The following is a 27,945-nucleotide window of genomic DNA, read 5'->3' on the forward strand; positions in this document are numbered from 1 at the left end:
TATTATGTATTATTCTTATAGATTAAAAAGTTATAGTTTTTCCTGTATATAAATAATGATGATAATATTGCAATCTTTTGATTTCTCATAATTAACATTGTATGCATCCTTCAAAAAAATATAAATCAGCTTGAACAACACCTTAAATACTTTTTTCCAGCAACACTATAATTTATTTAAACAAACATTTTTGACCCTTTTCGTAGGTCTGCATCAGGTTTAATGTATAAACTATAAGATAATTTAAACTAGAAGAAACTGAAAAGTTGTACAGTAGAACCTCGAAAACTCGGCCTAATGTGGACTGAAGGGTGGCCGAGTTTGTGAAAATGCCGGGTTATTGGGAATGGGGTTAAAAAAATAAGTACGAGTGTTTCCTCAGAAAATACTGTACTGTACTTGTATGTATTGTTTACTTGAGAATATAACAGAGAATTAACTGCCCAAATACCCTTAAACAGAGGAAAAGTATGTCCTTTATGAAGGCATAGAGCCTTTACTACATGAAAATGAAAATTAATGAATACACTGTGTACAGTAATTTACCTGATAAGACAGACCTCAGAAAAATACTTTATGAGCGCTTTTATACTTTTATAAAGCTGTCTATAATGAAAATTAATTAACTAAGGATTTTTTTGCCCTGCCAGGGTGTGGCCGAGTTATCCGGAGTGCCGAGTTTTCGAGGTTCTACTGTACTTAATTTTCTTGAAGAATGTTAGGTAGAACTTTCAGTTTCTTTTAATTTATACATTAAATCTGATGCAGAACTGTGAAAAGGATCAAAAATGTTTGTTTAAATAAATTGTAGTGTTGCTGAATAAAGTACTGTATTTAAGATGTTCAAGCTGAATTAGTTTCAGCTTATATAAGAATATTTTTTATGAAATATAAATCATTAAAATAATTATTTTTCTGAATTGAATTTATAAAAGTGGAGATTAATTGTACACAAAAATATTTATTTAAAATATCTTAATTGTAAACAAACCATTTTGGAATTCTTCCATACATTCATCTCCGTTGTATACTTCCATTTCTAAAGGAATCCTTTCAGATGTAATCTTATCTTCCATATCATTTGTATTTTCACTGTTGCTCGAATAATTTGATTCCTTTCTGTTATTGATAGTATCTTCAGTCTTTGAATTTTCCTTCATTAAAAAATATTAGGTTGAATTAAATTGATTTACTTCTAGAAAAAAGTTAGCTTGAAGCAAAGCTCAAATCTATAAGTCATACATGCACATTATAAGTTATGTTCACCAAGTGCCTATCAAATTCTTTTATAAATAGTTCAGTACTTTAGAACTAATACATAATTATAGTGTTATACTAACACATATATAGCGTTATATTATATTAAATCTAAGTTATTTTGTATTTCATTATAATAAACTAGAAATTTCCCAGCCAAGCATGACTGACTATTTTCTTGAGAAAGCATAAATTGAAGAATTGAGAAGAGTACAGATTTCAAGAAAGTCAAGAAGAGTAGCTAATATTTCTTCAAATTAAGTAACCTATATACCCATTGAAGCATAGTTAATGCATAATAATGCATTTTAAATAACAGGCATCTTAGATCATTACTTCCAATTGGATAATAGAATATCATGTGGTCACTATAAAAAATTTTTTTTTAAAATTGTTGTAGAAGCAACACAATGCAACTATCTTTTTTTAAAGTTTAAATTTAACGAAGTAAGTTTAAAATACACTATTTACCCAAAATGTTTAAAAATGCAACTTAAGGGATATTCTGTAGTCAAGCATGAACTAAATGAGATCACTGATGTCACTAACCTAATCACTGATCTGAAATCAATAAAATGTTTATTCTATAGTTAATATTTCTGCAAACTAAGTTGCCTATACTTTTTTCAGAACATAAAATGAATATAACCAATATTTCATCTAAATTGGACAAAAATTGCAGGAATTATAAAGAATTCACACACACAGACAACAAACTTTTATATTATTAACTAAATGCTTAATAAACTCCAATAACTTTGCACATACAAAGTATCATAAATATGTACTGTACAGATGCAATATACACTTCTAATGTAGATAAGTTGTTACTGACTAAATGATGCTATGGGCCTATGGGAATTGTTCTTTCCTCAATCAAAGTAATAAAGCAAAATCTGCATGATTTTAAGGACTAGGATAATTCTTGTTCCTTAAAATAATGCTTAAGTCATTCACATTATGATTAAAGATGTTCTAATTATTGGCATTTTTATTTTACTATAATTTAAAAACTGATTTATGTAATTCATACAAAAAACTGTCCAAAAATAAGCCTTTCCTACCAGTATTCTTTATTTTTCAAATGTTTTCAGTTGTTCATGCAGCTATCATCAGGAACAACAAATAGAATATATGTCAAATACTCAAATTAAGAGTTAAACACATAGAACATGAACAATTCATAAACACATACAGTAACAGAAAAACTGATTAATTAATAAGTAAAAATACAAAAAAGTTAATGTTAAATGGTGGCCAGAAACAAGGAAGAAAATAGAGAAGTTGAAAACATCTGTAGTCATTTGTATGCCTTTTGCTACCAAATAATTATGGAAGTCATGATGATTGAATCCAATATTTTACTTGTTATCTCAATCAAGGATGAATTATTGGAGCTTTAATTTAGAACTGACTCAAAAGGATGAATTATTTTTTTAAAGAGATTTGCAAAGATTGAAAATACAGAAAGATAATATTTAGGAGGAAAAGTAAAAAAAAAGAAAAAAAAGGAGGAATGTATATTGATTAAAGAATAATTCAGTGTTAATACATAAGGCAAAATGTGGTCTATTATGCAAACTAACAGTGTTAATAACCCAGGGGCACGGACTTCCAGGAGGTAGATTGGTAACCAATTTATCATTGAAGGATGTTTAGAGATTTAATTCTGAGCAGATTTTATGGGCAGAATTGCATTGCAAGGAAACAGATTGTCTTTTTGAGAGGAGCACACCATGCTGGAATGAAGGTACTTTATGGCTTTGGCTTTGCACCTACAAGCAAAACATCTTTGAGGATTTTAGATTGTGGTGTTAGAACACCATATCAGAGGATTAAGTGAGCAACAATCATTTAGCAGAAAAGGGCACATTTCTATAGTTTATAATAGTAAAAATATAATTACAGAACAGAATAAAATAATAAAAATACTTCAAGTACATATCATTTTATTCTATTTTGTAATTATATTTTTATTAATTACAGTCAACCACCCTATAACACTGTCGATTATTCTGTTATATATGAATTCCATGCTGTACGAGTCACTTAGATTTTACAAATACATAAGCCGTTCACAGCCCAACACACGTATTTGTAAAATCTAAGTGACTCGTACAACATGGAATTCATATAAAACAGAATAATCAACAGTGTTATAGGGAGGGTCAACTGTAATTAATTAATTTTTCCAACTTACTGTATGCCTGTTATGAATTATTTGTATTCTATTCATCCTGATGATCCTGACCATCAGTATCTTGATAACTGCACAAACAGCTGAAAGGATTTGAAACATAAAGAATACCATATTACCAGGAAAGGCTTATGTTTGGACAGTTATTTTTCTGATTTTAAATTAGCTTAGAATTATTTATTTCAAACAATCTTTAATAATAGTTGTAAGCAATAAAAAACTACTACTACTTTAATATTTTAAAATAATAATTTAAATAATTAAAATCAGTAAAACAGCAATTTTTCTTGTAATGGGTATCTAGAAAAAACTCTCCACAAAATATCTCAGGTTCTAGCTAACAACTAATAAGTTTTAATTATGCTACACATGCTATATATGCTACATGGAATATAGAACATTCTAGAATCTTTTTCTGCATTTGATTTTCTGCTTCTTTCAAAATGGGAACAAAAGATGCTTTATGCCTAAGAGTACAATTCTTATATATTAAATAAAACATTAGGAAATAAATTTACTGAAAATCATTTTGCAGTAAATTTATTTTAATTTGAAGGAATTTCAAAATGGACTATATATGGAATTTTCCAATATTTCAAGAGTGGATTACTACCAGAAACAGGTTTGTATGAATTACATAAATCAGTTTTTAAATTATAGTAAAATAAAAATGCCAATAATTAGAACATCTTTAATCATAATGTGAATGACTTATAAGCATTATTTTGAGGAACAAGAATTATCCTAGTCCTTAAAATCATGCAGATTTTGCTTCAATAAACACTAACAAAGACAAAGTTGGAAGGATTGAAGAGGACTTTTAAACCAAGTGACAAGGTTTCAATTCAATCTGAAGAACTGAAACTGAAAATTTATATAATTGACTACATGAAGCTTTGAAAACAAAAACACATTAAATATCAAAAGAAGCACATATACAAAACTTCCAATTATCCATGCAAAATGATAAAGTATCATGAACAACAATCAGCTTTCATTTCTTCCTCAACTGTCAATTCTAAGGGATTAAAGTGAGGTGAATCATTAAATGTGGAATAGTATCTTTCAGTAGACAAAGTTGGTGCTATAAACAGCAGATTTGAATAAAATATCCTACTAATCCTAAAATTAAACTACAGTAATTTAAAAAAATTTAAGATTTAAATTTCTATATGATTTTTTGAAAATATAAGAAACCTACATTTTATATTTACTGACTAAATCTACATTTCAGCTTATGAAACTTGGAACTCACACTTGCATTGCATTTTAATGGATTGAACTGTGTACACATTGTAGTTCATTTAAACCTCTGAATAGTTTTTATGGTTTAGAAGGCTATTTTGGATTATCTGTTGTTCTAGTTTTCCATGCATGCCCATGCACTAATTAGCATGGATAATTGGGAGTTTGGTGTAATTCCATATAGAATGGACATGAAAAGATTACTAGCAAAAACAAAGTAAAAAGATTACTGTAACATTCTCTTCATTTTCTCTTCAAAAGTTCATTTTTGATGGCAAATCTTATTTCACCCTCTCACACTGAATGTTCAATGATAATGGTGGATTTTATACCAGTGATATATCCTCTAAAGTTTTCCAATAAAAAAATTTTGAGGGCAGAATTTAGGTTTGGATTGCAATGGGACTGAAAGGAAACCATAATTAGAAAATATGAATGTCTAGTGATATTTAAATGAATACATATAATATCACCTGGTTCCATACATTCAAAAAAACTTAAAAATAAAAACCATTCAACTATCCAGCATAATTCTTTAATAACATAAAAAACTTTAGCAACTTTGAGGAATTTGAAAAAAAGAATCAATGAACATAAGCTTTTGGTGAACAAAACTGTTGACAGTACGATTCTTGCCACTTATGCTAAACAACAAGGCATTACTGTCTTCTGGGATCAGGTCTCTATAATAAAAGCTACAGATCTAGACACGCGGTAAAATATCTCGAAAAGCTGGAAATCCACAGGGCACAGAAGAGCATGCAATGTATCAACTATAGAGATGCCGAGGGGCTTTCGTCTGCTTGGAAATCTTTTTGCGACGAATTAGCATAGATCTATATAAAAGGCATAATCAGACTTAGGATGATCTTTGATAGATATTTATTTATTTATTTTTATTATTATTTATTAAATACATAGAAATTTGTATACATCATTTTCATTATAGCATGTTACATTTTAATTTTTTAGATACCGTTTATTTGAAATTCAATTGCATAATTTTTTGAATTCCTGTTTCGAATTAGAGAAATAACTGATGATGAATGCTTAATGCATTTGAAAACGTTTTTATGTTATTAAAGAATTATGCTGGATAGTTGAATGGTTTTTATTTTTAAGTTTTCTTGAATTCTCCAGTAAGCAAGTATACAATTCAAAAAAACTATTCTCAAGCAGAATATGTCTTCTGGTCAAATAAAAATTTCTACTACATCAAAACCATACTGCAATATCTGTGACAAAAAATAACACCTTTGTCATAAAGGAAAACAACTCTCCTGCAAATGTGTCAGAAATTACACCAATTGAGGATTTTGGGAAATTCTAAAGACAATCCTTTGTGAAAAGGCGTGGAAGGCAAAAGACACAGATCAGCTTATCGATCACATAAAATACTATCTGAAAAATGCAAAACAAACTTGTACAAAAATTTGCATTGTACACCTAAAGTTGAATCACCATATTTCATGACAGGGACTTGTAGAACTACAAATTTAAACAAAAAAACAAAATACAGCTTTTCATCACCTTTTGAAACTGTTTAGTTTGGACTATTAGTTCATAGTTTTTTCAAAAAGTAAAAAGTGTTACACAAACTTGTGTGGATTTTTTTCTGGTACAGATTAATTTATTATTGATTGCTATACAGAAATTTGAACACAAGAATAAAAGATCATCATCAAGATTCAATTAATGAAGAAATAATAGATAAAAACTAGATAATAAACTTGGGATAAAACTTTATTAATGCATAAGTTTAAATAAAATCACACTGTTAAAGATAATAGAACAGTTGTATACTTATAACCAGAGCAAGAAAGACAATAATAAACATTACAGATTCTGTGGAAATACTGTACTGATATTTGCAAAATCACTTAATTTGGAAAAATTAATTTTTAAATATCTGATTATTGTACTGAATCAAGCATTAAACTTAGCAGAAAGAAAGAATTAGACTAGAAGGAATATTTTAATAAGATCATTATATAATCATTAAACAATATTTATTGATTATATATTAATAGTAGGTTTCAATAGGTTTAACAACTATTAATAGTAGGTATTCAGTAGGTTTAACAACTATAAATATCTATTATTGGAATAATTGGAAGCACTTTATATTCAGAACAGTTAAAATTTATTTTAGTGTAATTTTTAAAACAATAAATTATGTTCAAATTATTTTTATTTTGTTAACTTATGTTAAAATAAAATAAAAATAATTTAAACTCATGTGTTAATGGTACATGATTTCAAATGATATGACATGATATCAGCTGTTAGGATTATTAAATGACTTGATGTCAGTTGACACTATGATGTACTACTTCAAGTGATATAACTTGTTCTCATCTGTTTTCAATTTTTGAACCTTTAACATCAATTGATGTCAAGTGATATGTTGTAATTTGTTATATAAATGTCTACTGGAACATATCTTATTACTAGGACATATTATACTGGTGTTCGGGTTCTTCAAATTAAAAAAAGATTGTTTTTTCTGAATAAATTTCCTCAATTTGCAGAACCCGGACACCAGTATAATAAGTCCTAGTAATAAGATATGTCCCAGTAGACATTTATATAACAAACTGTATAATAAGGACACAAAGGCATATGAATTGATATCATGTTGTAATTTACATCACTTGACATTATGTCTAGAAGCTTTTAAAAATATAATAAAAAATGTTTTGTTGTTAATTAAAAATTTCTGACTTCTATAAAAAAGCTGTTTAACAATGCATTTGGTATCCTTTGAAATCAATTCAAATGACTCAAAATGATATCACTTGTAATCAAGTAATATTACGTCATGTCATGTCATTCGGACGTTTCAGACTGTCCAAAAATCACTTCAGATGATATCTCCTGATATCGTTTGAAAATGATGAAAATATATTTTTATTAGGTATTGAACTTAGGGATTTATTAGCAATGGTGTCTAATTTACAATATTAAATGGAGTAGCTAGTCAATAAAGAATTAAAATATTCTTTTGTTTCAATGTAATATGAGAGTTATTCCAAAGTTCACAAATGTTTCTTTGTTTAATAAAAAAACAAATTTTGCTCCTAAAGATGCTCCTAAATTTATGTAATATTTGTAGTAATTATTTTCAAATAAAGAAATTAACTAAATACAGTAAACTCTCGATTATCCGGGCTAATGGTGGGGAGAAGTGGCACGGATAATCCAGAAACACAGATAATCCGAACAATAATTATTTATTTCTAAAATACAACATGTAGATTCACCTTTTTCAAATTTTTCAATTAACGTTAGTTTTTGTTTTATAGTAAGTATGACTTTCTTTCGATTATTAGGCATTTTAAGGTATTTGTGGGAGAGTTATTTGAAAAACATATTATGTATAATATGTATTACACATATGTACATATAATCAAATCTTAAATTGTAATATGTATTATAACATGCAACTAAATGAAACTTTGTATAAAGGTACTCACTATAATTTTCTCCTCCGAAAAGAAATGTCCAGCGCGGAAGAAGCGGCCTAACTAAAACCAGTCCAGCTGACTTCATATAACCCCACCACCCACTTCGAACATCTAAATACGAACACCTGCACACTTATAGGATGCATAAACATGAAAGTGAACAACTATTTAAAAAATACATACACATATAATTATTTTTTTAAAATTAAATTCATGTATGGACAATCCACAAACCGGATAATCTGTGCATGGATAATCGGGAGTTTACTGTATCTTGATCAATGTGAAATAATTTTGCATCATTATAGTTTTGTCAATTTTTTCTATTGAATGAAAACTATATAAAAGAAAAATTAAATGCATTTCCTCAAGCATCTTTCTTAGTAGTTTATTCTTTAAAATTTCATAATGATTGAATATGTACTGTACCTGCAATTTTCTATTTTTTAATAGTCTTTCTATTAACAGTGCATATTTTTTAATTACATAAAACTTCAATAAATTATCTTTATTACAGTATATACTAAAAATATAAATAGATAAAAATGTATTCAGAAAAACAACATATTAATAAAGTATTAATCTGTTGTAATATTAAAGCCATTATTATTATGTTGGGTTTAGTGGGTTTTACTCGGTTCACACCGGTGGTTGTGTACTATGCCGGACCAGCGTCAAGGCATAGCAACCAAAACAAAACTAAAATTAAATAAGTGTGTCAGTGTCTGTATCCATTATTATTATTATTATTTTGTGAATGTCATGCTCAACTGATACTGGTGCCAAATGCTGTGCTGGACTAAAGTCAAGACATAGCTATCCAAACAAGTGTAATTATTAAGCTGTGTTATTGGTGTATGTGTCAACATCTAGAAACTTCTTAACAATGATACATGTTCAATATTGCAGTTTTTTTGTAGTGCCATGTATATGTTTTTATTAAGGTTTAATGTTTCTAGATTTTTGTGTAGTGTATGTATTATTACAGCAGAGAAGAGAAGACAACAGATATAATAAATGCTTATCTATCCTCCACATCTGTCTTATTTCTTGAGAAATTGGAACTTGTTGATTTTTTCAGTGTGGATGTTTTTTTGTTATGAGTATTTGGAACAGAGATGTCTATTATACAAGTGATCTTACTGCATTTGCCAATGAGAGTGATGTCAGGTCTATTGTGATGAATAGTTGTTATTATTATTATTTATTATTATTATGTTGGGTGTAGTGAGTTATACTTGGTTGACACTGGTGCTATGTACTATGCTGGACCAGAGTCAAAGCATAGCAACCAAAACAAAGCAAAAATTAAATAAGTGTGTCGGTGTGTTATATTGAATATATCATATTGTAAGGAAATTCAGGAATTTCCTTACAATATGATATATTCAATATAATGGCAATATAATTGTGTTTCTATTCAACTGCAATGTTTCCAGGCTTTTGTGTAGTGTGTTTAGTATGACATCTGTAGAGAAAAGAATGACAGGTATAATGAGCACCCTATCCATCATCCTCCACAGATTCCTTATTTCCTGGGTGAGTTCTGTGTACTTGCTGATTTTTTCAGTGCATTGTGTTTTGTACAGTACATTGTGAGTGTTTGGAATTGGATATGTCTATAATGTATGTGATTTTATTGTGTTTGTCAGTGAGTGCAATGTTTGGTCTTTTGTGGTAAATTGTTTTATCTGTGATTATGACTCTTCATAGTACATTTTGTGCATGTTGTATCTTTGAGTATGTGTTTTCTATCTTCTGTAGTTTTTAGTATTTATGACATTATTATTATTGTGTTGGGTTTAGTGGGTAATACTCGGTACACACCGGTGGCTGTGTACTATGCCGGACCAGAGTCAAGGCATAGCAACCAAAACAAAACTAAAATTAAATGTGTGTGTCAGTGTCTGTATTAAGGAATTTCCTAACAATATGGCATGTATTCAATATAGTGGCCTTCTGTAGTGTGATGTATGTATTTCTACTCAATTGTAATGTTCCCAGGCTTTTGTGTAGCGTGTGTGGTATCACACCTGTACAGGAGAGAACAACAGGTACAATAACTACCCTATCCATCCTCCACAGATGCCTTATTTCCTGGGCAAGTTCTGTGTACTTGCTAATTTTTTCAGTGCATGTGTTTTGTACATTGTGAGTGTTTGGAATGGCTATGTCTATAATGTATGTGATTTTATTGTGTTTGTCAATGAGTGTGATGTCTGGTCTGTTGTGGTAAATTGTTTTATCTGTGATTATGGCTCTGTCGTAATACATTTTGTGCGTGTTATTTTCCAATACTGTCTGTGGAATATACTTGTAGTATGGTTCGTGGATGTCTGCCAATTTGTGTTTCTTTGCAAGCTCTTGGTGTATTATATTTGCTACTTGATTGTGTCTATGTAAGTAATCTGTCTGTGCCAAGAGCTTGCAACCAGAAGTGATGTGTTGTATAGTTTCTGGCATGATGTGACATTTTCTGCATGTGTCATTTGTGAGTGTTGTATCTTTGAGTATGTGTTTTCTGTAGTTTTTAGTATTTATGACCTGATCCTGTATGGCAATCATGAATCCTTCCGTCTCCCCAAAGAGGCATCCCCGATCTAACCAGCTGTTTGACGCAGTTTTGTCAACAAAATCCTGGGCCAGGTCATAAGGATGCCTGCCATGGAGTGCCTTTCGAGCCCACGATTGCTTGATGGTGTCTATGCTTTTTATGTGTTGTGTCATGTCTGTATGATGTGAGTGTAAGTTTAATGGTGTGTTATTTGAGTCTGCTAGAGTTACTGCTTTATGTAACTGTGATGTTTCTTGTTTCTTGTAGAAAAACTCTCGCAGTGACTGTATTTGTTTGTAGTGAAGGTTAACTATGTCAATCAGGCCACGTCCGCCTTCTTTACGTGGAAGGGTTAATCTTTCTGTGGCGGATTTAGGATGATGTTGTTTATGCTTAGTAAGTGTTGTTCTTGTTTTCCTTTGGAGTTGCTCGAGATCTGTGTGAGTCCAATGTATAACTCCAAAAGAGTATGTGAGTACTGGGATGACATATGTGTTTATTGCTTTAACTGTGTGTTTTGCATTTAACTGTGTTCTAAGTATAGCGTTTAACCTACTTTGGTATTCTTTAATTAATCGTTGCTTTATTTGTGTATGTTCTGTTAGTTTGGCCTGTTGGAATCCTAAGTACTTGTAGAACTCGCCCTCTTCCATGGATTCAATAACGTCTCCATTTCCAAGTGCAAAATCTTCTTTCTTCAGGATTCCTTTTTCTATGTGAAGTTTTTTGCATTTGTCTAGGCCAAACTCCATTTGTATGTCCTTAGTGTATGAATGTGTGATTTGTAGGAGTTGATGAAGTTGTTTTTGTGTGGATGCATAAAGTTTTATGTCGTCCATGTACATGAGATGTGAGAGTGTAAACTGTGTTGTTTTTTCGTGTCTGATATTGTAGCCGTATTGCGTGTTGTTTAACATGTTGGATAATGGATTCAGGGCTAGGCAGAACCAGAGAGGACTCAAGGAATCTCCTTGAAAAATTCCTCGCCTAATGAATATTTCGTTTGTTTGTATGGAAGTGTTACTAACCCTGAGATGTAGTGTTGTTCTCCAGTGCTGCATAGTGTTTTCGAAGAATGCAATGAGTGATGGATGTATTTTGTACATGTGTAGAATATGTAGCAGCCAACTGTGTGGAACACTGTCGAATGCTTTTCTGTAGTCTATATATGCCATGTGTATGTTTCTGTGTTGTTTGTGTGCTTGCCGTAGAATGACTGAATCTATGAGTAACTGTTCTTTGCATCCCCTGTGATTTCTACGGCAACCTTTTTGTTGTTCTGTAAGAATGTCGTGTTCTTCAACATGTTTGTATATTTTGTTTGTGATACAGGATGTCAATAATTTGTAGAGTGTTGGAAGACATGTAATTGGTCTGTATTGTGTGGGGTCTGTGGTTTTGTTGTTTTTAGGTTTCATGTAGGTAATGCCCCGAGTAAGAAATTTTGGCATGTCTTGTGGATTGATGATGATGTGTGTTAGATGTTTAGCTAGTTCCTGGTGCAGTGATGTAAACTTTTTGTACCAGAAATTGTGAATGTTGTCTACACCAGGTGTCTTCCAGTTGTGTGTTCTGTTAACAGCGTAGCGAATGTCGTGTATGTTTATTTCAGCACAGGGCATACTTGGTATGTTATGCAAGTTTCTGTTCTCCTCCTTGATCCAGCCTGCATCAGCATTGTGTGTAACAGCATTGGACCAAAGAGAAGACCAATAAGTTGTGAGTTCTTCTTCTGTTGGTGTGCCACTGTGCTGTGTATCAGTGTTTGTTTTGGTACTGATTTGTCTGTAGAAAAGTTTTTCATTGTTTGTGAATAATTTATTTTGTTGTTTTCGTAGTGTACATGTTTTGTATCGTTTGAGTCTACGTGCTTTGGCTGCGAGTTTTTGTTTTAGTGTATCGATGTATTCTGTAATGTGTGTGTTGTGATGTTCATGTTTTGTGTGTGTTTTGATTTTCTTGAAAATGTTTTTGAGTTGTTTCTTTAATTTGGGTGTTATGTTGTTTTTAGTGTATTGTGTCAGCCTGCCTAATTGCTGTCTAATGTCATTTATTTGTGTTTCTATTCTTCTCTGCCAGGCAGGCTTGTGATAGAATTGTGTTTTGTGTGTGTCTGTCTGTGAGTGTATTTTCAGTCCATGGTGTGTTACTACTGTGACTGCCCCAGCATAAACTAATGTATGAATGTCTGAGAGTGTAGAAATTGAATGAATGTAGTTTGGTAGTAAGTGAGTGTTTACATAATTTAGTGTTTTTCCTACTACCTTTGACGTGTTGATTTTCGGTATTCGTGGTCTTTGTGTGGGATCTGTACCTGTATATTTAGTGAGTGTTTCCTGAAATATAAGTGAGAGTGTATTAACTAATTCTATGTCTATGTTATCAGTGATGGATGGGGAAGTGCCTGCAGTATCATTAGTGGTACTTGTTGTGTGTGTGCTGTAATCAGTGCTTGTTGCTGGATTATCCTGACAGGTTACGTGATCTTCATTAATGTTAAATGTTTCTGTCTGTTGATGTATTTGATCAGCAACCTGTTGTTTGATAAGTTCAAGTGTTGTTTGTGGGATAAGGTTGTTGTGTATAATTGTTCGTTTTTGATCAACAACCCTTTGTTCGGTGACAGTGAGGTGAGGATATTGTTGTGTGAATCTATGGTGTAGTTGTTGTCTGTATGCTGTCATGTTTGTTTCGAGTCTTGTGATGGTGTAGTAAGTGCGGATGATAAACTCGTTCATTTCTGTTGTCCATTTCATCCGTTGGCGTGGTTTTCCAGCCTTTGTGGTCTGTGGATGCATTGCCACAGAAACACCAAGGCTAGGTTGATTCCTCACATCTGTTGAGGGCATTGCAGTAGCCATGCTTGGGCCGGCGCTGCTTTCGCCACCGGTAACCAAGGGAGACTGGAGCCTATTTTTCGAACGTGAGCCTCTGCCTAACCCACGAACGCGGACCTTGTTAACCCGGGCGACGTCCGAGCCGGTATCACACTTTGATCTGGTTACTACCATTATGATTATCTCCACATAATGTGGGTGTGTGGTCACTCTTAGCTTCATTTCTCCCCATAGACCTTACTGGCATGGGTGTCCCTACCAGGAGCTTGTGCTCCAGCCTGCATTGCCCTATGGTTCAGTAAAATTACTGGGCTCTCCCACCACGACCAGGTGGTGACCACGGGAGAGTTATTATTATTATTATTATTACTAACTTAACAATATCTTTATAAACTCATTATCAGTGCATCTCTATGTATCAGCTAAATAGACATAATACAATTTTTCTCTTACCATTGATTTATTTTCACCATCTAACTCATGTTCTTGTACATTATCATCAGGAAGAATATATTCTTCATTTTCTACTCTATGAATGTTGCAAATTTCCTTTTGAATATGCTGATTTACTGCACTTATAGATTCACAATCTTTTATCTCAGATTTATTTTTAATATCATCATGTGTTTGGTTTTCATCAACTTCCTCATTTTCTGATTCTATACCAATTTCTTCTTTAACTTTTTTATTCATATCACAAATATGACTCTTTCTTGGTAACATGTTCTGTATGTACTGGTATTAAAACTATTTTTACTTCTATAATTTGCTTCTCTGAACTGAAATCATATGTACTTCATTTGATATGGATATTTACTTAAATACTTTTTCTTTAATCATTCTTTTATATGTAAAAATTTAATAAAATATTTGATGTTGCCCTTTGAGTTTCCTTTATTAGCCTGAAAATATATCATGAAATATTAACAACTCATTACATTAAAGATGCAACCTTGAAGTAAATACAGTTTAAGTTAGATACTAAATATAATAGGACATTTCTTATAATTACAGTGTTTAGGGACTGTCCATAAATAATGTCCACATTGGAAGGGAGAGAGGGGGTTACCACAGTTTGGACAATGGGAAGGGAGGGGGTCAAGCTTGAGCAGACGTCCATTTATTTCATTAAATTTTATACAATTTATGCATTTTATTATATTTATTTCAAAATTTTTTGCATGTTTTCTTTCTACTTATGGTACCTATCATTCATAAAGAAATTAAGGTTTTAAAGGGATCAAGTTTTGTTTTATGTCCAAAGAGGGGGGGAGGGGATACAAAAAACTTGGACAAACTGGGACAAGAGGGGATAGAGGAATAAAAATTTCAAGAAAAATGCGGACATAATTTACAAACAGCCTCTTACATTTAAAAATTATTTTTAAATCGATAAATGGAAATTACAATTATTTACTGAAATTATTCCAAAACGACCAATTTCAATTGAACTACAGTAAAGAAAAGCTTAAAGTATGATGCTATAGTATGAAAAGTAATAAATAATCAAGGAAACAAAAAGGAATTTCTAAAAACATTTTTAAAATTTAAAAATTTATTTGTAACATATATAATAGGTATTATAATTAATATGAAATATTTATCTAAAAAAATCAGTTAATTTCAATGAATTATGACTTGCATCTCCTTCAATAAAAACTATAACAACAACTGCTCATTGTGTGATGTGTCACTGAAGAAAGCCAATAGCTTTTAAATCTTTATATTGTTTATGTTTACAACATAATCAAAAGTTTGAGTGTATTTTATAAAATAGTACGGGAAAATTTTGTATCCAACACCTGTCTCTTTTTTTATTTAACCTTACATTTATCTTCACAATATAAAATATTTGTTAAAATATTGACAAGTGTATGATTATGTCAGGCACCAGTTTAATCTGTCTCGGATGCTTTCAAAACACTATATCAAGTGTATCACTAGTTACAGTATTTTAATATATTATATACACAACAATTGTGCATATTTGTACAAAAATACTGCACACATTGAATTGTACGCGTGCAAGTCAAAATCGCAACAGGAAATGGGACACGTTATGAAATTGTCCAGGATTCTTCCAAGACAATTACGAATAACAAATTGTTTGTATTTACATTTACAATCTTTTCTTATTTCATTGCAAACTATGATTAAAATAAATTCAAATAATGTTAAATCATTCAAAAATCATAACAATTGTAAAGGAATGAAGAAATTTCCCCCTCCTATTATCAATATGTCATTTGCGCAGCCGTTGAGAATTGACGGCTCTTCCTTTAAATACATACCTGACAATCATATTGAACGTATAAAAGAAAAAAAAGGCATTAACTTGCGAACACAAAAAGTCCTTCTAGCATCTTACGAGTTGCAACTTCCGTACACTTGCACTCGATTTGATGTCACCTTCAACGCGCATGCGCTTATGTTAATAGCGGCTACAGATGGGCAGCGATCTGTTGCGAGCCATTCTGTACATTTTACTACATTTCTTTTTGTTTCTATTTCGATTAGAATTTGTTTCCAGAGCCGACCCTACTATAGGGAGAACGGAGCAGCCGCTCCAAGCGCTTAGTCCTAGGGGGCGCCTCAGTGGTAAAAAAAAATTAAACGGGACATTCCAATTTTCAACACGAGTGTTGAAGTCAACAATTTGACGTCATCAACGACGTTCCAACTCGAGTACGAAGTGCTTAGTTCCCATAATTCCATTCTCAGCAAGATGGATTCCATTCAAATGTCTTACCAATTATCCACAATTCATTGGAAAGTAGCAGTCAACATTTTCGTCCGATGGAGATAATTATGATTAATTCTTTTGAAGACAAAGTCCTTTCCAAAAATATTGTGTTTTGGCGGCCAGTAGCCTAAAAAGAANGAAATATTTATCTAAAAAAATCAGTTAATTTCAATGAATTATGACTTGCATCTCCTTCAATAAAAACTATAACAACAACTGCTCATTGTGTGATGTGTCACTGAAGAAAGCCAATAGCTTTTAAATCTTTATATTGTTTATGTTTACAACATAATCAAAAGTTTGAGTGTATTTTATAAAATAGTACGGGAAAATTTTGTATCCAACACCTGTCTCTTTTTTTATTTAACCTTACATTTATCTTCACAATATAAAATATTTGTTAAAATATTGACAAGTGTATGATTATGTCAGGCACCAGTTTAATCTGTCTCGGATGCTTTCAAAACACTATATCAAGTGTATCACTAGTTACAGTATTTTAATATATTATATACACAACAATTGTGCATATTTGTACAAAAATACTGCACACATTGAATTGTACGCGTGCAAGTCAAAATCGCAACAGGAAATGGGACACGTTATGAAATTGTCCAGGATTCTTCCAAGACAATTACGAATAACAAATTGTTTGTATTTTCATTTACAATCTTTTCTTATTTCATTGCAAACTATGATTAAAATAAATTCAAATAATGTTAAATCATTCAAAAATCATAACAATTGTAAAGGAATGAAGAAATTTCCCCCTCCTATTATCAATATGTCATTTGCGCAGCCGTTGAGAATTGACGGCTCTTCCTTTAAATACATACCTGACAATCATATTGAACGTATAAAAGAAAAAAAAGGCATTAACTTGCGAACACAAAAAGTCCTTCTAGCATCTTACGAGTTGCAACTTCCGTACACTTGCACTCGATTTGATGTCACCTTCAACGCGCATGCGCTTATGTTAATAGCGGCTACAGATGGGCAGCGATCTGTTGCGAGCCATTCTGTACATTTTACTACATTTCTTTTTGTTTCTATTTCGATTAGAATTTGTTTCCAGAGCCGACCCTACTATAGGGAGAACGGAGCAGCCGCTCCAAGCGCTTAGTCCTAGGGGGCGCCTCAGTGGTAAAAAAAAAATTAAACGGGACATTCCAATTTTCAACACGAGTGTTGAAGTCAACAATTTGACGTCATCAACGACGTTCCAACTCGAGTACGAAGTGCTTAGTTCCCATAATTCCATTCTCAGCAAGATGGATTCCATTCAAATGTCTTACCAATTACCCACAATTCATTGGAAAGTAGCAGTCAACATTTTCGTCCGATGGAGATAATTATGATTAATTCTTTTGAAGACAAAGTCCTTTCCAAAAATATTGTGTTTTGGCGGCCAGTAGCCTAAAAAGAAAGGTCAGTCGCCAAAAGTGTAATGTCTGGAACACAAAGTTAATAAATGGTGGTTCCTATATTTTTTGGAAAGGACTTTGTCTTCAAAAGAACTATTTTTATTTATTTTGAAGCTCATATGCAGTACATGTGCGATAAATAGTTTCTGTATCAGCCTACCTTATTTCCACGATATTTTTAGAAAAATAATATCCAAGTAATTTTCGCACGCAAAATATTCAAAAAACAATAAACGCATTAATGCAAAAATCAGTTTCACTTCCTTTTTCGATTCCGCGATTGTAATGAAATCGTACAACGAGAAAAAATAATAAAATCGTTTTATTATTATTTAATAATTTTTCTTATTGTACTTAAGAAAATATTTAAAAAAATAGAGTATTTTTAAAGTTAAAATAAGATTAAACTAGCGAATACCAAAATCAAAGTGATGTAGAAATACAACGCGCTTCTATATCGATGACGTAATGCACGTAACTGAGGAGCGAACGAAAACAACTGAGTTGAATTAATTAAGCCGGAAATAAAGTGTGCATTATAATCGAGAAAATGCGACTATTGTATTAATCTTTAAAATATTGGTATTAAATCTGTCTTATAAAATCACGACGACTTCCGTAAATCGAGTTATCGGTAAGAAGAAAATACAATACCAATATAGCCCTATCGCTGAAAAAATTCGCTTATATTTGCTCACCTCGAGTTTTTCTTAGTAGAAATGGCTAAAAAGTGCGCAAAATATGTAAGGAAATACGGTATTACAGCACCACCTGTATTGGACGACCACCTGTCTAAAAGACCATTTTTTGAAGGAACCATGGGTGGTCGCCATAGACAGGTTTTACTGTATTTTATTCTGAGGTCACGTGATGACATCAGAATTTCCGGGTCTCTTTCGGTAACAAGTCCGCCCATGGTCGGAGTCGGAGTCCAAGTTGGAGTCGGTAGACTTTTACGCGACTCCACAGCCCTGGGTGCTATTACCCCATAAATGCAAATTGTTTCTTTTACATATTTCAGGAAGCAAAATTTGACCTTCCAATTATTATAAAATACTGTAATTGTTTCAAATATCTGTTATGGTAGCAAATATCTGTTATAGTATTTAATTTTCCACATCTAACAACTCGGTATTTTTTCACTTTTGAGCGGTACTTTCTTAATTCTAATAAGTGCCCTCCAATAGCTGAGTGGATAAAACCACCGAACACTGGTAGTCGGTCGTCGGTTTGGACATAGCCATGTAGAGTTTTCCGGATTTTATTCACGTTAGTAACACCTAAATAGGGACCAGTTTCCCATAAATGTCTTCCTGGGATGCATTTCTTCGGCAGATCGTTCGTGTCGCGTTGCAGTTACCAAATAAACCAAACTAATTCTAATAATTTTCTATTTGTAGGCCGGATGGCTGAGCGGTTAAGGTGGCAGCCTACCGTTCTGGGGGGACACGGGATCGAATTCGGACGGGTCAAAGAATCCGCAGGAATATTTCGGTGGGTGGTCCGTTCGGATATGTCGGGGCCCGTCCCTCACCACCCGGTTGCCCCATCGTGGGCCAGGCCAAACCCATAATGGGCCTCTTAGTCCCCACAGGGCGGAAAGAGTAAAAATGAATCATAATAATTTTTCTATCAACGTGATATTTACGAAGACACACTTCCCACGTAGTTTATGCAATCTGTTGCAAAAATATAAACACTTTATTATCATGTAAAATCAATTATTTTCGCATATTTTACATTTTTTTTACATACAACAAGTCATATGAAGTCATTCGGACGTTAAGGTAACGTTAGCAACTTCGATGACTTGCAACCTATCCAACACGGATCACTTTTCAAATATTAAATAGTACACCAATATTAATTAATAGTTGTTGCCATCCTCTCTTCCAGGAGGAGGTCAACGACTATTTTTGGTCGAATTACAGTAAGACGCCGCTTAACGCGGGGGATGCGTTCCTAGACAACAAAGTGCTAAGCGAAACAGCGTTAAACGAGGTCATTTTAACATAGAGTAAATAGGGATAGGGGAACACGCGACCGAAAATTAACAAATTTTACTTTAATTTTAAGTTATTTTTATATTAATTTGTATAATAATATATGCTAAAAAAATACATTAAACACATGCACACAGAAATGTAAAGTTTATTTTTTGTGACGAAGGTCCTGACTTTTCTGAAATTCTTGGTTTTTGCAATAAAGTCGTGAAGTTTCATTTGTCGCTTTTTTTCTTTAAGCAAATGTCGGTAGCGGAAGATCGCATCCAAAACGCCTCGTTTTGCTTTTGTACTCCTTTCAAAATCTGGATCATTCGCTACAATTTGATCAACGATTTCGGTTATCTTACCAAATTTTTACTAAGGAAAACTTTTACTAAGGAAATTTGTAGAGAAATTCTTTGAGTTCTTCGTTTTCAGAATCTCTATTTTCCAGTTCTACATGAATTCCATGTTCTGCCTGTTCTTGAAGGTCGTCATTGGTAATGCTCTAACCAGAAACCTGTTGTAACTCCTTAATATCCTGCTCGTCTATGTCTCCTAGTCCTGCTATACCGATTAGGTTGAGTTTGGTCAACCTAACTATACAGCGANGACTTTTCTGAAATTCTTGGTTTTTGCAATAAAGTCGTGAAGTTTCATTTGTCGCTTTTTTTCTTTAAGCAAATGTCGGTAGCGGAAGATCGCATTCAAAACGCCTCGTTTTGCTTTTGTACTCCTTTCAAAATCTGGATCATTCGCTACAATTTGATCAACGATTTCGGTTATCTTACCAAACTTTTACTAAGGAAATTTGTAGAGAAATTCTTTGAGTTCGTTTTCAGAATCTCTATTTTCTAGTTCTACATGAATTCCATGTTCTGCCTGTTCTTGAAGGTCGTCATTGGTAATGCTCTAACCAGAAACCTGTTGTAACTCCTTAATATCCTGCTCGTCTATGTCTCCTAGTCCTGCTATACCGATTAGGTTGAGTTTGGTCAACCGAGAATTCTTGGATACCTTCAGCCATAACTTCTTCCACACTTCGTTCGTGCATTTATCAGTTAATTCTTGCCAAGCGAAGTCGATATTTCCTATGGCATGATGCTATATTTTTTTCAAAATTGCACCAAACAAGCATAGATTTAAAGAAAGCACGTCTTTTTGCCACCTTTTGTTGATTGGTTTGTGTTCGTAAATAATTGTATTATATACGAATCAATGAAATGCTACGATAATTTGAATCAGCGTAAATTTTGAGCTATTTTTAGCAGGGGCGTGCCGTGACATTTGATGATAGGGAAGCTGTGTTTCTATAAGAAGCCGACTTCCAGGGGCAATCAGTTAATTCTTTCTTTAAATGTATTTTTAATAGATTATTTATCTGACGTACTTAATAAACAAGTTTAATATAATTACCTCTGTTATTAAATCCAATATATTCCATATGCCCTCTAAATGCCAATTCTTGCTTTGATAAAAACATATAACATCTATTTATTTAAATACTAGCTTAACCGTCGCGCATTGCTGCGATCTCAGAAGAAACGAAATTCAAGCAAATATAACTTTGTAATGAAACGTGCATGAAAATAACATAAAATATTCTTTACTCTTTAAATCTTAACCACTTAGTCAAATAGCTCCCTACGAGTGGAATCAGAGACGGTCCTGCTAGGTGTGCGGTGTGTACTGTACATGCACGCGGGCTGCCAAATCCCGAGGGTGCCGATACCCTCGGGATTTGGCAATGTCAAATGTTTCTTTTGTCGCATCACTAATATACCTCAAAAGACGCGACAGGGTTGTTGTAAATTTTAAACGTTTCTCATCATAGCTGTAAAAGTCTAAATGTTAAACTTAATAGATTTCCGTCTTTTGTTTTCTAACTAATTCGTTTTAGGACCAGGTGTTGTCCGCGGAAATTTCCAAAATTTACAACTTTTCGGTCACTCTCGTCGAACTGGAAAAATTTCTGTCTTTATTACATCTAATACAGTATTTCGAAGAAATCAGTCCCCACTGTACTCGGCTAGAGATTGATTCGGTTAAGCTTTTGTTTAAGTAATATTCCGGCTCTTTCATCAGGGTTTTGTTTATGTCCCCAATTCCCTAATCGCTTAATTATTTAACTACTACTTAAGTAGAAATAAGTCGAAACCAGTTACTTTGTACTCGAATATTTGTAGTCTCGGGAAAAAGTGGAAAGACAAATTTTTATGACAAACGGATACATAAATCGTAAATTTAAGGAAAATAAATTCTAGAGCTTTTTCTGTACCTGGTGCATCTCTCTCATTCATTAAATTTAGTTGTAAATGATGCTACCAAAGTAACAGTTAATTTTTTAACATTATACAAGAATTGTACACGTTTTTTTCTACATCCCCTTAAAGATGGGATGTACGAAATCGTAATATCACTGGTTTAACATCGAAATCCGTGAGTAATATAAAATCGGAAAGCGGAATAAATATATCAAATATTTTAATGGATTTTTTTAACTCCTGTCAACTATACAGAACTATCGTAAAAACATACCAGTAAATTCTTATCGGTTGGGTTAAGTTATAAATCTACTCGTTATTCACGTAATCGAAATATCTAGTGGGCAGGCGGCTAACAGCCGAGAACCGGTCTTTGATAGAATTGGAATCTTTATATGTGTGTAGCATCAACCCAAGGTCGTAGGCTTCCACCGGCTATACCGGGTGAGGTTGGTGCTCTGTAAAGCGCACGCGCAAATCTGGCTTTTTGGAATCTGAAAATTCAGAGATTCCACTCCGCCACTAATATTCGAATATACAAAAGCAATTTTTTTTCACGTGTAGTATAGAAATTTGTAATAAGATACGTAATGCGGTTATAATAAAATATTGTGCGATTATTTTCATATAAATAAAATTAACATTTATTTATTTTTTAGAAAATACGAGGGAAGCGGCGCTTCCACTGCTTCTAATGACGGCACGACACTGATTTTTAGGCTTCGGGCAGACCGCTTTATATCGAATCAGCGTTAAGCAGGGTTTTACTGTACTTTAATTTCCTTCCGCAACAGTTCCTTCTTTTTTCGTATGGTGGCATTGAAATAGGAAAATTACGTAATACCAGGTTGCCTGCCAACACAAAATATGTTTTAAGTGGTTTTCCAGGGTACCGATTTTAAATATTTGGTCAGTTTTTTTTTTTTTGCGAAATTTGATTCGTTCGATGGTACAGTTTCTTAGTTAACATTAGGAAAAATTATGATATCTGAAAAAATTTAAGATATCACATTTTCAAATCCTATCTACTTGACCATTGAAAGTGTGCTATTTTGTACTGTACCATCCAAGTATGGCGTTAAACATGACAATGGTAGAATAAAATAACCAAACTCTTTATATGGTTTTACTTTTAATATTTGTTATATACTGTAATATAATATATTACAGTATTTGATTTGACGTAAGGGTTGATCACACCGAGTGAACAATCTAAGATAATTTAAAGAATTTTTAAAATGTGTTAGATTGATCACTTGGTGTGATAAACCCTTATATAAGATAACATTTGTATATAAATCAAATAATATAATATAATATAATAGAAGGATTAGAAGTAGGAAATAATGTTATAATCTTAATGTTTGTTGTTATTTTTTTCCCGGGCAATGCTGGGAAAAATATCTCCTAGAGTGCTTATAATCAAGAGTTTTAATTTCAAAAGTTTATAATATCCAACAATAAATTTTAATTGTTTTAAATTATGATAAAATAGTGATATAAAAATTTGCCAAGACAACTTTTAATCTTTGTTTTACAAAGAAACTTTTACAAATATCCGATGTCACGGGTACAGACCCGTAGCTACGAGGCGGCTAACCTACTCAGCTTGGTCAGTAATGTCCATATCAATTACACATAACATGCTTTTTCTTTCATCAAGTAAATTTAAACTATTGTTACTTATTTTTACACTTAAGCTACGCCTAACACAAGCTGGAAAAAAATATCAGTCACAATTTTTTCAGCTTGTCCTCAATGATTTATTCCCGGCTAAGGGACTGCACAGGAACTTCTAAACAATTTGCATAAGGTCGATTCCACTAGCGTTAAGTTTATTCCTATAATTGTGAATGGACGTTCAGAAAACCAAATTTTTTTTTGTATTTAGTCTTCAATATTATACTTTTTAAACTTACATATTATGTTAGACATTTTTTTAAAGTCGTGTTTCTTATTATATAATTGAATGAATATTTTAAAAACTTTTTCACATGTGAACGTTCTTATAGGTTTCATAATTGAAACTATATAATTACTTTTTGATTATTATCATTTTTCTGTGCTTTACATTTGATTTTGTAATTTCTGTAAAATCATATCCTAAAATCTGATAATAATAGATCCTTTCTATTTAAAAATATTTTAAAAATTTTAAAATATTTTTAAAAATTCTAGACTTTCTATTTAAAAATAATAATTTCAAAAATAATGAATAAAAAATTTTTCCAAATAATTTTATCGATCGAATTTTAGATAAGTTTGTTTTTCATGTTAGCATGAAGACAAACAGTTAACTCTAATAATAGTAGAGATGAGCGAGATCAACGACCTTCAAATAGAGCAATCCTGCTAGTTACCCACCATAGTTCATTCTAATTGAAATCTCAGTCGTCCCGATACTTGTAGGAAATATAGCGATTTATAAATTATAGGAATACAATTTTTGAAAATGTTTATATTATAAATAAATAATTACATTTTCTCAAAAACATTATAATTATCCTACGTGTAGAAAGCATAAAATAATTTTAAGAAATGTATTGATTGAAACTAGAAATTAAGAGTAATTTTTACTTTTGCGGCTGTTAAATGTAACAGAGAGAAAATATGACTATCAGTCAAAAAATGTCCCCAAAATTTTTACGTTTTTGAACTTATGACACCTTGAACGTCGAGAAATGCAAAAACAATTGGGAAAGTTAAAGGGGGAGATAATGGAGATTGTGTGTATCTCCAGTAGGATTGGTATTAATGACGATTTTACTCGTTATTAGCATTTACAATGTTTTATAAAACCCATCCCTACCGACATAAAATTAAACTTTATGCCTCTTTTTTACAGATAAAAATATAAAGGTTTTTTTAATTTTTAAACAAAATATGATAACAGATGGCTCCACCAAAACTTTAAATGTTTCCGGGAAAGTTCAGCAACCCGTTGCTGGTTTAAAATATTCTCAACATCTACAGTTTTATAATTGAGATACATACATTCATTATATTTTTTTCAGAGATATGGATATATTAGGCAAAATGTGAATGACTTATTTCTTATTTACAGTCAAATCTCGATATAAAGATTATCGATATAACAAGAAATAATTCCGTCATAACAATACGAATATATAATTCCCTACGCAATTCATATTCGCTTAACTTTACGTAAAACATCTCTAGAATAAATGATATCCTATATTGCTATAAATCTCTGCTCAGCAGTAATTTTTTTCGTTTTTTATTCTACTCATAAAATGCAATACATTTTCCTTTATCTACAACAAAAATAATGCAAAATTAAATTTTAATTTGTCCTTCGTTTTTAGAATGAAAATGTAGTACTCTCTTAATACAACGATTCCAGCACAAACGTTACTTGCAGTCAGTAGGCGTAAGTGATAGATGTGGGTGTTTCCAGTTCGGAACTGTTTTCGGACTCGGAAGTATAGGAACAGTTCCATACAGAGTAACACTCTGTATGGAACTGTTCCTATCAGTTCCGGCCGGAATACTAACGCGTTCTTCATTTTATAGTTTTAAGAATACGGTTTTCACGGAGCGGTGAACTCCATTTGGATTTGTTCATAAACTAAATGAAAGTTCTATAAGATTTTAGGAAGAATCAAATTAGTTTAAAGAATTTTAAATCTATAAAAGATATTTTAAAAATTTATATTTTTGTTAGAGTTTGGTATTATTTGTTTTATTAGTAACTGGCAAATATGTCCGTCATTACCCGGCCAAAAAATAAGATAGCTAAACGTTAAAATGAAAACCATATTATAAATTTGGTTATTTAGCCTAGAGTTATTATATTTATCACAAAGTGTCAAGGAAATCAAATCGGGGAAGAATGGGATGCCCAGATTTCACGGTAGTCTATATTTTTCTCAGAATTCCAGAGAATAAGTATGAAAAATTTGGTGCAGATCGGACAAAGGGCTTAGGAGCTAATAAGGGACGTTGAAATCAGGAGAGGGGGTAGGGTGTCCACTTTCATTACAGTTTATATTTTCCTCAGAGTCTGAGTTAAGCAAGAATAATTTGGCACAGATTGACCAAAAAGCTAAAAACAGAGAGACACAAACATTCTATTCTTCGTTTTAGCTTTTTCTCATGTTTATATTGGGTAAGCATTCCCATCTTTAGTCTGTCTTCTCTACTTCTCTCTATCCAGGGCGTATTCTCTCTTCCATCCTCTCTGTCCTAAATCCTCTGTCACTTTATCTCTCCATCTCAGCTTCCACACTTCCTTTTCCCTATCACTTCCAACTTCTCAATTCTCTTTTCAACATAGTCCTCACTTCTGTCCACAAGTCCAAACAATCTTAATCTACTTTCCTGTATCTTCTTACCTGTAAGTCTCACCTTGACTTATGTAATCATTCCTAATTCTGTCCTTCGTCATACATCCATCTTAGCATTCTCATGTCCGCCGTGTACATCTTTTCCTGCGCTCTTGTAATTGTCCGCGTCTCAGCACTGTACATCATTGCATGTCTTACCACGGTTTTGTATAATCTTCCTTTCATATTGCTGGTTATTATCAAACAGCACCCCATTCATCTTTCTCCAGTTCAGCCATCCACTCCGAACTCTATACCGGATTTCTGCACTCATTCCTCCATCACTTGCTACATATGATTTAAGATACTTAAATTTGGAAGCTGTTATTAACTTTTCACCTTTGAGTTGTATATAACTCTCATTTCCTCCACCAGATGTCATATAGGCCTATACTGTCTTTGCTTTGCTGATCTTCACGCCTTCTCTTCCAGCTCTTTTCTCTCCATTACTCCAGCTTCTTTACCTTATCTCGGAATGTTTCGCATAGCGCAATGTTGTCCGCAAACAACATACTCCATAGTGCCATGATATTCACATCTTCCACCATACATTAATCACCAAATCGTAAAGAAAAGGACTAAGGGCTGAGCCCTTAGCCCTATTCTATTCGATTTGCAGTCCAACTCTCACAGTGAATCCCTCTGTCACACCTACGTTACTCTTTACTTGAGTCATTGCTCTTTTATACATTTCTTTTACAAGTCTTACATACTTTTCTGGTATTTCCTTTACCCTCATACATCTACATACCTTATGTGTAGGCACCCTTTCGTACACTTTCTCCTGATCTATGAATACCTTGTGCTGTTCTGTCTGCATCTCTCTGTACCTTTCCATCAGCTGCTTTAGAGCAAAGATCGTATCTGTTATTCCTCTTCCGGGCATGAAACCAAACTGTTCCTCACTTACCAAGCTGTCTCTTGCCTTCCACAATTCTCTCCAAGATCCTTATTGAATACGTCATCAATTAAATTCTTCTGTAATTCCCACATCCTTGCACCATCTCCTTTTCCTTTATAAATTGGCACCAAAATATTTTTCCTCCATTCATCTGGTATTCTCTCTTGTTCTCACCGCTTTTTCATAAGATCCCATACAATACCAACACCCTCTTCGCTCAAACATCTCCATACCTTAGCTGGGATCTGATCAGCCTTAAATAATTCTTCCATCTTTACTTTATCTTCTTTTGGTCTTGTAACACTTTATCATTTTTATCTTTTATCTGTTTTATTGACGTAGAATCATTTGATGCCTTTGTTCCTCGCTTTCATAATTCTTATTAGTTACCCATCCTCATCTTTTCTAGGACAAACATTTTATTATATATACATGACCAAAGAAGAACCGTCTAGTCCAGGGGTGGCCAACCTGCGGCTCGCGAGCCACATGCGGTTCTTTGAAGGATTATTTGTGGCTCTCGATAAATGTACCCAAGTTCCCTTTTCATTTTTGTGTTATTATATTTAAAAAAATTATTATTGTTCCGTATGTGTTTCAAAATGTCTTTTAAATTACTAACAACAAATATGAAAGACTAAGTGCAACGTTGTAACAAATTTCATTTCCGTCCAAGTTAAGAATGATATGACTCATCGAAAACTGCGCGAACGAACATAAGCAGT

At 32.5% G+C, this 27,945-nt stretch overlaps 2 protein-coding genes across 6 annotated transcripts in view; both read right to left on the reverse strand.

Moving 5' to 3' along the window:
• LOC111626493 (uncharacterized protein C05D11.13-like) overlaps positions 1-27,945 on the reverse strand; it is a 52,659-nt gene that overhangs the window by 13,156 nt on the left and 11,558 nt on the right. Inside the window, exons 1-4 of one of the 5 annotated variants that reach the window (XM_023369877.1) lie at positions 15,849-16,172; positions 14,975-15,038; positions 14,011-14,459; positions 992-1,154 (exon numbers count right to left, since the gene is read on the reverse strand). In XM_023369877.1, the coding sequence (XP_023225645.1) occupies positions 992-1,154; positions 14,011-14,280 (433 nt within the window). In that variant the 5' untranslated portion in view covers positions 14,281-14,459; positions 14,975-15,038; positions 15,849-16,172. Of the gene's footprint in view, positions 1-991; positions 1,155-14,010; positions 14,949-14,974; positions 15,039-15,848; positions 16,173-17,136; positions 17,429-27,945 lie in introns of those variants that run through there. The other 4 variants (XM_023369878.1, XM_023369874.1, XM_023369876.1 and 1 more) reach the window with 4 other exon arrangements.
• On the reverse strand, positions 26,924-27,492 carry LOC111626514. Its single transcript, XM_023369912.1, has 2 exons — positions 27,423-27,492; positions 26,924-27,267 (listed from the first exon to the last, which is right to left on the reverse strand). Exons 1-2 carry the CDS (start codon positions 27,490-27,492, stop codon positions 26,924-26,926), a joined length of 414 nt encoding a protein of 137 aa, XP_023225680.1.

This window comes from Centruroides sculpturatus, unplaced genomic scaffold, assembly GCF_000671375.1.
Source record: "Centruroides sculpturatus isolate CEXI.00-Female unplaced genomic scaffold, Cexi_2.0 scaffold159, whole genome shotgun sequence".
NCBI classification, from domain to species: domain Eukaryota; kingdom Metazoa; phylum Arthropoda; class Arachnida; order Scorpiones; family Buthidae; genus Centruroides; species Centruroides sculpturatus.

What these genes read in the sequence shown, in the direction of transcription:
- LOC111626514 (XM_023369912.1), bottom strand. Translation starts at nt 27,492, where the DNA reads ATGGAAGAATTATTTAAGGCTGATCAGATCCCAGCTAAGGTATGGAGA. An exon ending in TTTGAGCGAAGAGGGTGTTG is followed by an intron (nt 27,268 to 27,422) that starts GTATTGTATGGG and finishes GTATTCAATAAG; the next exon opens with GATCTTGGAGAGAATTGTGG.